Source organism: Aphelocoma coerulescens, chromosome 4, assembly GCF_041296385.1.
Source record: "Aphelocoma coerulescens isolate FSJ_1873_10779 chromosome 4, UR_Acoe_1.0, whole genome shotgun sequence".
NCBI classification, from domain to species: domain Eukaryota; kingdom Metazoa; phylum Chordata; class Aves; order Passeriformes; family Corvidae; genus Aphelocoma; species Aphelocoma coerulescens.
The window spans coordinates 15,898,561-15,910,898 of NC_091017.1; the positions used below are offsets into that span (position 1 = coordinate 15,898,561).

At 36.5% G+C, this 12,338-nt stretch overlaps 1 protein-coding gene across 4 annotated transcripts in view; it reads left to right on the top strand.

Annotated features, from left to right (window-relative positions):
* LRBA (LPS responsive beige-like anchor protein) overlaps window positions 1-12,338 on the top strand; it is a 372,621-nt gene that overhangs the window by 82,543 nt on the left and 277,740 nt on the right. For all 4 annotated transcript variants that reach the window (XM_069012817.1, XM_069012818.1, XM_069012820.1 and 1 more), the window contains exon 30: window positions 8,040-8,170. In XM_069012817.1, the coding sequence (XP_068868918.1) occupies window positions 8,040-8,170 (131 nt within the window). The remainder of the gene's footprint in view (window positions 1-8,039; window positions 8,171-12,338) is intronic.

Genomic DNA, 12,338 nt, shown 5'->3' on the forward strand with positions numbered 1-12,338 from the left:
ACTAATGAAATACTGGGCATTGATAGCAGCCCTTCAGTCACTTGCTGTTCTGTGTTCTTTTTCCCATATAGTTACAAAGTCACTCAAATAATAACCATAGAACCCCCTTAAGCTGTGGTGTGTTTTATAAAGTGAGTTACTAAAAAGTTGAATTACTTGCTGTTCTGCCCTTTTATTTCTCCACTGCCCGATGGACGCTGTTCTTTTTCCACCTCCAAAGTGCCAGTCATTTGTAACAACTCTTAACATTCTTTCACTTAACCTTGGGGCCTAATTATTGCATTGCTACTGAAAGCAAGGTGGTCTGATGAAGGAATATATACAGGGGAATGAAAAAGGATTGAAGCAGTAGACAACACTTCTGAATGGAAGAGCAGAGTTTTGTAGGGTTTATGTAGCTGTCTGGACTGCTCCACAGTGATAACTTGTGGGCATTACTTTCCAAAGGTTTTGTGTTTAGTAGGTGGGGCTAAATATATGAGGAAAAGATCATGAAGTAGTATAAAATATTTTGTCCTTCAGCAGTTTCACATGACCTCAGCGTGTCAGCGGCTCTCTGTTTCTAGGTGGATTGATTTTTCATCTCCTTGCTTTTGTGGGTATGTCTGGTAGACAAAAGTGTACTTAATGATGTAAAAGTCTTACCTCTAATCAATTATGATCTGGTAGTGACACACGCAATCTTGCATCTATGGTAAATATGTTGATATACAATGACGTGTGTTGCTGATTAGCTAAAGTTAAAAAGAGAAAAGAACTGTGTGTGAAACATTTAAAGTTATATAGACAGGCAGGTTTCATGGCCCCTTGCAGGTGACTGTATCTTTATGTAGGGAGACTGCTTAAAATACAAGTTTATGCTCTGAAATGACACCCTAGTGACAACAGTAGGAAGGAATTGCGCCAGGGATAAAAAACCCCACGCTTTTTATAAGAAACTGGATTGGAGTTGGAAATACTAACTCTTATCTCTGGGGTAGGCAAAAATACTAAGTTATATTGTGAAATTTTTTGGGGGAAAACAGACTTTGGGATGCTCTCTTTTTTTCTGTGTCTGGTTTACATTTAATGTATTGTTTGATGGCCAACACAAATTCTGTGAGGGTTTTTTTGTTTTCTGTTTTTTTTTGTTTTTTTTTTTTTTTTTTTTTTTACTTTTTAAAGACACTTTGTTAAAAGTTGTTCCCATGTAGCAGTTTACCAGTGGGGTATCTCTGGGAATTTCAAAGCATCTCTCTGATCCTGCATTTATCTCAGGAATGCTGTGTCAGAAATCAAAACTCTCCTCATATCTTAAGGATTATCAACTTCCCAGCCATAGCTGGAGAGTATACAGTAACAGCTATGTGAGTGAAACCTTACTGAAAGGCTGCCAGGTTGCAAGCCTTTGCAAACAGCTAGGTGTATGTGTTCATTCCCATGCCAAAAATCCACCCCTTATCTTATGGGAAGATACAATCTTGTGATTAGTGGGTGCCAGGGGTTTATCATGATAAAGTTCAAGACTTGCATTGGCTTTTTCCCAAGATCCACAGGGACATGAATTAATGTTCCAATTTCAGTGTGTCCTAAAACAGCAGTTTTCTTATTTAGTAGTAATCGTGTAGGAAAAGAGGAGGGGACTAATGCAAGCAAATTCAAATAAAATGGAAATAAAAATAACCAAAGCTTGGGATAAAAAGAGAGATGACATTTCTCTTCAGTTAGTCTAATAAAACCCATAACCTATCACTTGCCATTTTTACTGTGCACTTTAAAATAAAACCCTGGTCTCTCCTGGCTTTTGCTGCTTTTTGTGGAAACATTCAATAACCATGTCATTATGGGAAGCTGATGCTGAAGGTTCAGAGGAATATAGGCTCTTAAATCATGATCTTGTACCATAGAGCTTAAATTTGCAGCTGTGCTGTAACTTTCAGAACAGATATGTTAATAAGCTTGTTTATCTTTTTGGAACATCGTCTGTAAGCTGCTTAGTTTGGCTCAGCCTATGTTTACTCATTTGTCAGTCAGTGGTGTGCATATGCCTTTGTAGTGGTTGGTTGTGGTAATTTCAGTTAAATTTCATCCAAGTCCCTTTTTATATGGAATGGATACATCTTAGACTTTATTGATTTGGACCTCAAATGCAAAAAGAGCAAACTATTTGTCGACAAGATTAAATCTTCCAGGTGTAGGTAGAGACAGAATATGAGAATGGGGAATCTTTAGGTAAAGGCACATGTGCTCTGATGGAAAGCTCAGCTTTTTCAGCACACCAACAATTTGCATTCTGCAGCGGCCAAAGAGGCAAACCATTTGAAGTCTTCTCCCTGCCAAGCTGATTTTAAAGTTCTCTTGCAAAATTGATTGTATTCTTTCTATCATATCTTCTCTTCCTTTCCCTGCACCCTCTGATCTCTCATGGTTTTGAGAGTCTCTTATTCTTCCTTTCTCCTTGGGTATTTCAAGGGAGGCATAAGAGAATGGGTATTATCCACAGACAGCAGAGCCCATAGAAGGAGACTGACATGGCAGGCTGCTTTCCTGGCTTACAAAATAGAGGTAAAAATAAGTCTCTGATCCTCTTTATTGGTCTTTTGCTCCTTGCACAGGAGCCTTGCAGTGCCTATCGTTTTGGTAGCCTGGAACAAGGCTATTTTATTTTGATTTTGAATTAAAACCATTATCCCATAGGGGTACAGACAAACTGTCACCTGCATTGCTTTTTGGTGCTAAAAAAGAGAATGCAAAGAATTAAATCAATAAATTCTCATATGTCAAGAGGAATCAGAACTCATGTAAGTATTTTTAAATTACAGTGAGGTCATCAGTTTGGGCTGCCTCATGTTGTATTAGGGATATTTGACTTGCACCCAAGGAAAATTTGTAACCTGAAATATATTTATAATGAAATGGGGACTTGCCAACTTCATGAAAAAGAAATTCTTGGGAAAACACTAAAATTTTAGGAGATGCAGATATTTTCTATCTTTATATTGAAACAGAAGAATCAGTGAACTGAAACCAGGGAAGGGTTCAATAAGTAAATCCTTATGGAATTTGGCAGAATAGATCATTATTGCGTAAGCCTTTGTCTGTGATGGAAGTCAGTTTTCAGCTCAGTGGTCTGTGCTCATTCAGCAGTGAATAATTGTCTGCAACACGAAGACTTCTTACACTTCAGCATAATTGGGACTAATAACACACTGACCTTCTGGCTAAGTTGTATTTATGGTGGCTGGTTCTTACTATGCCTGGCCTATGTTTATCAGTTCCCCTGATGTAAATTCTTATTTTAAACCTTAAGTACTTGATTTTAAATGAAAGTAGGCAAACATCTAATATAGTCATGTAAATGAGGCAGCTGAAGTATCATTCTTACCGTGGTGCTTGAGGTCTCCTTGAAAGAGACCTTAAGCATATATTTTGTGCAGTTTTAAAATTGTATTTATCGTGTAGCTGAAACTTAATATAATGGATGTTTTAATATACAAACGTAACCCAAAAGTATAATTTAATTGTTGGGGTGATGTAACTGTTAAGGAGTAAATGATGCTTTTTGCGTTTCTGCCCCTGTGTGAGGTTGCTTAATATACATATGCTGATAAAATTAATGCATGGTTACAGATTTTTTAAAAATACATCATTTTTGTGGATCTGAGGAAGTATACTATAAAGCAGCTTGTTGATGAATATTTTATTAATGTGTAGCAATATTTAAGTTTTTCAGAAAACACCTATCACTTTAGCTACAGAAAAAGGATTGTCTTATCTGTGTACTCTTTAAAAGCAAGTGCCCTATTTTTTAAGGGAAGTTGAAAGCATGTTAATTTTTAAGACAATTCTGACAAATTTACGTGATTTAATGATATGCTGAACACCTCATGTTTTCTACGTAGTTTATTTGCTACCATATTTAAACTCAATTTTTCCACTCTCTCACATTCTTTATGCCAGTTGCATTCATTTTTCTTATATTAGCATTTAAATAATCTTCTGAAAAAATAACACAAAGGAACATTGGTAGCTAATGGAAAAATCTTTCTTTTGAACAAAGTTGCAATTCCACCTAAGTATTCAAAGAAAATATCATTTTTACTACCCAAGGAAGGAAAAATGTAGGAATTTCAGAATGTAAATGAAGAAACATGACTGATGTTTATGCTTCAAAAATCTTAGTTTGCCTTTCCAGTATGTGGTAAATATGAATAATCTGTATGTGATTGCTGAGCTGTACTTTCACACCTTTGAAGAAGGCCTGGAAGTGGAAACTGCTAAAACAAATCCTGCAGCTGTAACATTGGTTGGTTGCCCTGTTGAAAGGGAAAACATCCATGGCAATAAATATGACATTACCGATACTACATCAATGCACATCTGGAGAGTCAGTATGTCAGGATACTTAGATTGTTTTGGTTTGTGGTTCTTGAACTGCTTTAAGGATTTTTTTCATCAGAAGGCAATGGCAACTGACCAGAAGACCAGGAACATTCACAATTTGGGGTTTTCTTGCATCATGTTTTTGAACAATATCCAGCAGTTTTTTTGACTGTGTGCATCAGATTGACACAGCTCTTGGAAGGGACCTTCTTTCCTCACCAGAAATACTGTTTATTTTATTTTCGCTCAAAAATAGGATTAATATCAGTTGATTTTTGCAGATCACTATCTAAAATAAATTCTGTTCAGAAGTAGTCTGAGCTTTACCATGAGATGTTCAAAGCTTCTCTTTTCTTTCAAGGCTCCAGGGTCCAAGAGGACCTTTTAATTGGTGAATTTGCAAAGTAGGTTTATTGAAGTCTTATTTAGCTAAAAGCTAGAACTTCTTTTTCAGTGGGATAAAGATCATATATCTCAGAGAAGTTTGTGAGAGTTGGTGTCTCTTGTTTGAAGTGTGTGGTGACTCTGAAATACCCAGGCACTTCCCTGTGTCCTGTTTATAAGGCAGCCTGTTCTCCTGTATTTCAAAGTCTGAAACCTGTGGTTATTCATTTTTATTCCTTGATTCAAAGCAAAAGGAATGATGTTGGGTAATTAACAAAACAAAGCAGCAGCTCTACTTTGCAGCTGTGAATAGAATAAGTGCCACATTCCTGGTGCTGGTAATCAGAGTATCTTCCTTGTAGTGAGTGCCACTGGTAGATTATACTAGATTATCTAGTTTGCTATTATGCTAGGTTTTCACTGCTCAAAATTATATTGGAAGTATTAGAATATAGTTCCTTTTTTATATACTTCATGGAAGTTTAGAGTAGCAGCTGCACGTGTATTCCCAAACTTGTACAGATTTGAAGGTGAGGAGGTAGACAGAAGATCTGAAAAGGAAGAAGGGACTATTCTGGGCATTTATTGCTGTCTGTTGCAGCCCAGGGGGAAAAACCCAAGAAAGTCTTAATTCCTTTGCTTGAATGCACCTCTTCTGGGGTAGCGGATAACTTGCTGTAACTACTCCCTCAGTGCAGCTCCACTTGAGCATGCTGAAGGTCAGTAGGAGTTTACAGGAAGGAATGATAATATATAGTGTTGTGCCAGAAGGCTGTTGTAGCTGGGGTTTCTTTTGTCTGCCCTCATTGCTGGCTGCAGATGAGCAGGGTTAAGGTAGCAGCTCTGTCTGCACACAGCCATCCTTGCTCCAGGCCAGGCATCCTTGCTCCCGTGCAGTTCCAGAGCCATCACTTGCCCTGTGAGGAGCTGCTTTTAGTAGTGCTAAAACTTACTGCTCTTCTAAAACTCCTTCTTGATCCTTCCAGCATGTCATCTGAAATAAGTACTTTCTAATATTAACATCAGTCAAAATTCTGCCATGTACTTATTTGTTTTTTAAGGTGTGGTTCTGGCAGATTCTTTATGACTTAAAATACCACCTGTTTCGTAGTTCCTGGGGCTCTTAGTAGAGTCAGAGAGTAAAATCAGAACATTCATAGGCATTCACATGACACAGCCATTCTGATTTGATGTTTTGAGAGAATTCTGATTGACTATTAGCCCTGGAAACAGAAAGCTTCTCTAAAGGATTTGGTTTTACCTTCAAAGTAATTTGATGTTTTCCAATTTAAAATTAATTACATGAATTATATGTTTTTGAGCACACAGCCTGTGTGTGCACAGCTTCCATCTACATGTGCACTAAAATTTGTCATTAATCATTCTCCCATATCCAATATATTATATCCAATATAATTGTGTCTTAGCAGTAAATGGTTGATTATTTCTGTGACTCAGTGGGTATACAAAGAAATTTTTCCAGATCATGCACCAAGGTCTTACAGAGTCCACCTGAATAGACACATATTTATAATGAGAAGTTATAAATTTTTGGGTTTAATATTATTGGTTAGTATTTCTTGAATTGGGTATCTATACAGTAAAAGGAAGTAAAATCTCTAAAGGAATACACCTGGGCTTCAGTGCTGACCTCTGAAAGTTGGAGAAATGTCCCAAAGTTTACTGTATGTGGGTGCATTTGTACTCAGTAAACTTGTACTCATTTCCCAACCCCTGCCAGGCTTTTGAAAGTGTGTTATAGAATAGTAGGAACAATATCCAGGCAGTGAAAGTCACAAAATCTTGAGTGAGAGATCTCCTTCTTACACCTGAGTGGTGCAAAATTAATTGGTAATGTGACAATAATTTAGAAAATGCTCTAAATATATGACTTACTTCTTAGTCCATTGTTCATGTTTCAGGGAAACAGACATGAACATATGAGCAAAATTCATGGTTTAGGCACAATATCTTGACTTGGGGCTCAGGTGTTGTTGCTTCTATTTTTTTAGTGACTAGTTAACATTAGCAGTCACCCTTATAATGATATGACATGTACTGTCTCCAAGTATGGTGCCTGCCTACTCTGGCCATTAAGGAGGGCTGATTTAATCAGTAACGTGGTCTAGCTTCTGTGACATCCTTTGACATCCTGTGACTGAAGAAGAGAGTCAAATACAATCCTCCTTTCCCCGTTCCAAGAAGGTCTGTTTTAGAAATATTTGACAGAACTTCTTTGGTTGTTCTCACACCTGAATTTAGGTCAAGTTTCTGAGTTACTTTATTTAGAAAATTAATATTTTAAAGCTATTAGGGGAATACTTTCAGTGTGTAGTTATATTACTGTCAACAAAAGATGTGATTAAATAAATTGAATGTTGAAGATTTTCGGCTTATGGTTAACACCAGGTAATTAAAAGTAAGCGCTGCAGTGGGAGTACATTATATATCAGCTGTACTCTTTACCTCATTAGCTGGGGTTTTGCATGTTTATGGAGCTAACTTGCAATTAAAAATGCCTTTAACGTATGCTTAACAAGGCCTTTTAGGTATTTGGAATGAAGTACTACAATTTAATTGAAATTGGTATAGCATAAATACATGTCTTTGTAACGCGTCAGATAAATTTCCATGCCTAACTTGTCACTTTGCATCTTTTCCTCTGATGTAGTCTTTAATGCTGACTATAAGGCCTGACATTTAACTTGTATAAAAGATGGAGGTTCTCTCTTAGCTCCAAGGAATGTTTTGATTTGTTGTGTAAATAAAACTTGATTGGCAAGATAAATTCATTTCTTAGCCATATTTTTAAGATGTGTGAACATTTGTATGTACATGCAGACGTGTTAGGATGTTTTTAGCTATAGTATATCTTTCTTCAGTCTTTTCTTCTGCATTAGAATACCTGTACTAGAAGACTGTCAAGGCAACCTTCAGTGTTGATAATTCACCTTGAAGTTTTCATTTTGAATACTGCAACATTTTTGTAAATAGTTGCCTGAAGTTTAAAGCCAAATCTTGGGCAAACTAAGGTGCAAAGAAAAGCCTAGTTGCTGAACCCTTACCCTGGTGATCTTCTAACTTTGTGGAAGTGGATGAGATATTAAAGTGTACCATCAGTAGGGGTGAAATGTCCTTTAGGTTACGGTGGCCTCCAAAAGATGATGAAAAAGAAAAGAAGGGAAGCAAAGGAACTTCTGCAGGACATGGAAGTGTAGGTGCTAGATGCATAAACAAGGATCACGTGAGCCTTCACGTACAGTATGATGGACTAACTTTTTGTCTTCACCTAGGAGTGTTGTTGTACCAACGAAGAAATCAAACATTTCCTCTACAGCTGCTATTGGTGTTCCTACAAACGCTGTCAGTGTGGTTTCTTCTTTAGATTCAGCCCAAGCACCAGATTTGTCAGGAGAATCTCCTGGTAAGTAGGGGTTAAATGAAACAATTTAAATGCCAACACTTTCTCTGTTGCTTCTACTTCCATCACCATTCGCTCAGAATACAAATAAAATAAAGAAAAAAAATTTAAAAAGGAGTACTGTATTAGAAAAAAACCCCCCAATTTTGCATCAGATTCAACTGTCTGAGCAATATTTGTCTTAATTTCAAGATTTCTCACTGTTTTTATAGAGCAATCATCATGCTATATTAACTTGTATTTAGTATAATCTGGTGTATTCTAAAGACTATTTTTTATTACAGATTAATAATGTAAAGGGTAAGCTTATTTATAAATTCTGGGGTGTTTGGCCAAGGATTTATGTGTTAGTGCTAAGTAGAACTGGAAATTATATACAAGTGTTTCCAATAGATTTAGCCTGAGGTCAAATTCAGTGTTGATGCTCAACTAATTGCTTTGGACAGTTTTTTCAGTGGGGACAAAATTGAGTAGGTTGTTTATAAGCAAGTGTTCCTTTGAACCCTTGGTCTCTCCGGTTGTTCTGTGTGAGATAAATGATGTTTAACCTTAAATGCTGTGTCAAAGGCATGCTTTTCTACTTAGCCATATTTGAATCACAAGGCTGTGTAGGATCTTTGTGCCCATGAAGTTTGACTTCAAGACTTAGAAGTGATTTGGATCTTAATCAAGGAAATCTCAAGCTATGCCTGATTATTGGTGGTTTATTTCCAATGTTTGAGTGAGTTTCTTGCTTCCTGGTTTTGTGAACTTACGTCCAAACTGCAAGGACTGGGGAAAAAAATGTGGTCTGTTACCATGTCCTTTTGTACTCGTGTGTCTGGAAGGTATTTGTTCCTATCTTCAACTGCCCATTCCATTTCTTGGGAAAATCAAAAAGGGTTTGTTCCAGTCATTCTAAAGGAAAAGAAATATTGAAATATATGATATTGATACATATTGAAATATAGTATGGTCTTCCTCTTTGTGAAAGGGAGAATCCATTTTGCCACCAAAACTGCAGGAGGTAGCATTATATTAGTGTAGGAGTAATATTTGAAGTAGGGGAATTAGCTGTATTTTGAATTCTGTGTGGGAGGTTGTCTCTGAGCAGATGATTTGTTTTAAAAATAATAAAACCTCACCTACATAGAAATTATTTAAAATAATTGCTAATTTGTTAACTTCTAACTGATTTACCCAGCTTAGTTGTGGGCTTAATTATGACAACTTCTGAAGTAAGTATTCAGTTGCTTTTAATAAAAACAAAACAGATGAACATTGATTTTCAGATTTAGTCAATCCTTTAGGAACGTATGGAAGAAAAAAATTAGTGCTCCTGTGCCTGTAGAATGTATGAGAAATCCAGACAATAAACAATACTAATGTAGTTTGTAACTGTGTGACTTCCATCCTGTCTGGAAGTTTTGGCAAAAATTGGACATGTAATCTGAACTGATATGCATAAAAAGAAACTAATCAGGATTAAAAATAGACATGTTTAGACTGGCAGTATAATTAATTAAAAGAAAAAGTAAAGGGATAAATGAAATCATGCCTTAAACAGATTAAAACATGAGACTGTTTCTTTTTTCCCCTTTAAAATAATGGCATGGAAACAAAAATTTTGCAGAGTTGGAGTGGGTTACATCTAATGTTGCTCATGTAAATTGCACACATTTAAGTTTGAAATCAAATTCTCTATAAGGCCTTAATTTGTTTTTTATTAGAGGATGGAAGTAGCATTAAGCAGGCTTCCTATTAAACAAGAATGTAATTAATATAATTTTCCTCTGAGTTCAGATCACATATTCTTTCACTAGTTTTTATTTTCATGAGGCAGAGAATCAATACATTGTTCTCATTTTTCCAGCAAACACTTGTTATAAGTCTGTTTACTTTTGTAACTAAGAAAGAAATTAAATCTTTTTTATAAAAGCTGCTGAGATTAGGGGCTTATGTAGTGAATATAAATTTGGGGCTATTTAATGTTTGGTATGAAGGCTGTTAAACATTATTGCTACACTTAAAAACAGATCTCATCTGTTTTTTTTAAAGTGAGTTTTATATACATTTGTTTGATACATTTTAAATACTGATAACATATATCACATACAATTATATATAGAGCTAAAATTTATTTAATATATATAATATATAGCATATAAGATATATGAACACATAATGCTTTATGGTGAAGACTTGAGCAGATTGACTCCAAAACAGGGATGAAAGTGGTATGCAGACATTGAAATAGGATTAAATAGCAGGTGATAGTGTTCTAACAGTAACGTGTACAAACACTGAATTTGGGAGTAAGTGTTACATTGTATGTGATCATCCTCCACCTGTAGATGTGATGTCAGAACTGCTTTGTCAAGGTAGGATTGGTGTGGAAATACTAGTCTGTGTGGTTCCAGATGCCTCCATTGCCATTTGTGTGTGCTCAGAATTCATCAGGCTCCTTCCCAGTAATTTTTCCTGAAGTTTGCATCTTGCATGTAGCTCAAGGGTTGTGAGCATCTCAGATATTTGAGGCTTAAGATGCTCCCAGGCTCATATCACATGGATTGTGACATATCCTGGCCTGCCAAATACAAAATGTTGTCAGGTTGGAAAGAGCCATCCAAGCTCACTCTGTTCCTCTGATACTTTGAAAGAGGGTGAAAACATCTTTTGGCTTCAGACACTCCAGCCTTTTTGCAGAAGTTTCTTCACCTTTACTCATACAATGTGCAGAGTATTTCACAGCACAAAAGGCCTTTCCTGAACACAAATGTGCCCCTTGTTGTCTGAACTTTCCCATCCATATGTTGCTGATGGCTGGTATTTGGGTTGTTGGTTTGCTGGGATCTTGGAAATGAATGGAGAAGATAAACCTGGTGGCCCATCTTGAGCTAATCATTCAATGCCTACTACAGAGGGTGGTATTGAACAAAAGAGCCTATTTGCTAGCAGTAATCTAAGAAGGAGGAATTCTCTGGAGTTGTTTCTTCCTTGGGTTGCCTCACAGGCTGAATGTGAGATGTGACGCAGAGATTTTACACATGCTGTGTTCAGGAAGGGCTACTGCTAAGACAAGACTAATATTTGGACAGGCAGGACTTGGCTGAGCTGCCTGAGCTATTGTGAACATGCCAGCAGGACGCCTGTATTTTTGTTTGTCAGTTAGTTTTCCTTTTAAGTGTTTCCATTACAGTCGCAATGTTCTGAAGTGGTGAGAATTTTTAAAAATGTTTTGCAGTTTGCACTCCCACTGTTTCCTCTGATGCTCTGAGTTTCTCTGTTTATGTACTCGAAGGATTTCACATGTGTTTTATTAGTTCTTCACTCCAAAGAATGCAGTCTTGAGGCTTTCACTATTCAGCTTCCAAGTGGTTGTTCAAATACAATTTTTATGAAGAGGGAGTATGAAAAGTCTGTGGGAAGCAGGAGTGAATTGTCTCTTGTTCTTACTGATGTTCTGAATGTAGAAAACACTGAGAAGTTCCACTCAGTTTCTGTTGCCTCTCCTTCCTACTTCAAGTTCTTTGAGTTTCACTTGTTTTGCCTCTGAGCCACACAGAGTTAGTTACAGGATTTTTCCTTCCCTGTTCCCCAAATTGTGAAGTCATAAACAAGGCCATGTCAAAGGGTGAGGTGAAAAAGGAGGTGAATGCTTGGAAGAAACATGAGGATAAGCAGTAATAGTGGATAAAAACAGTCATGACTCCTGAATTCTAGTCCAATACATAGTAAAATGTAAATTTTCTGAGACAGTTGGCTTGTTTTGCAAAGATGAATGGTATTCATTGATTTTTATACATAGGTGAAAATGAACTTGAAGTCACGCAATAAAATAAATTAGCAGGAGACAAGCTAAAGTAAGAAAAATGATCATGAAGTGAGTTACCATCAGTGCAGAGGTTGTTCAAGCATTCACTGGATTATAGTAATTATTTCAAAGAGAATTCCAACTTAGCAGTGACAGTAGTTAAAGGCTAGCTACCAAAGCAGAATGACACTTTAAAAAATCTCAGATTCTGATGATATGCATTGGAAATGCCTTGATACTGTGTCAATATAAAAACTGTTTTAAAGCCACTTCTCTTAAGAGAAGTTTTCACCATTGTTTCATGAAATCTGTTTTGGTTTAGCCTACAGATGTGTTTATGTAACAGATCCCTTATATTAGCTTGTAAAACCTTTCATT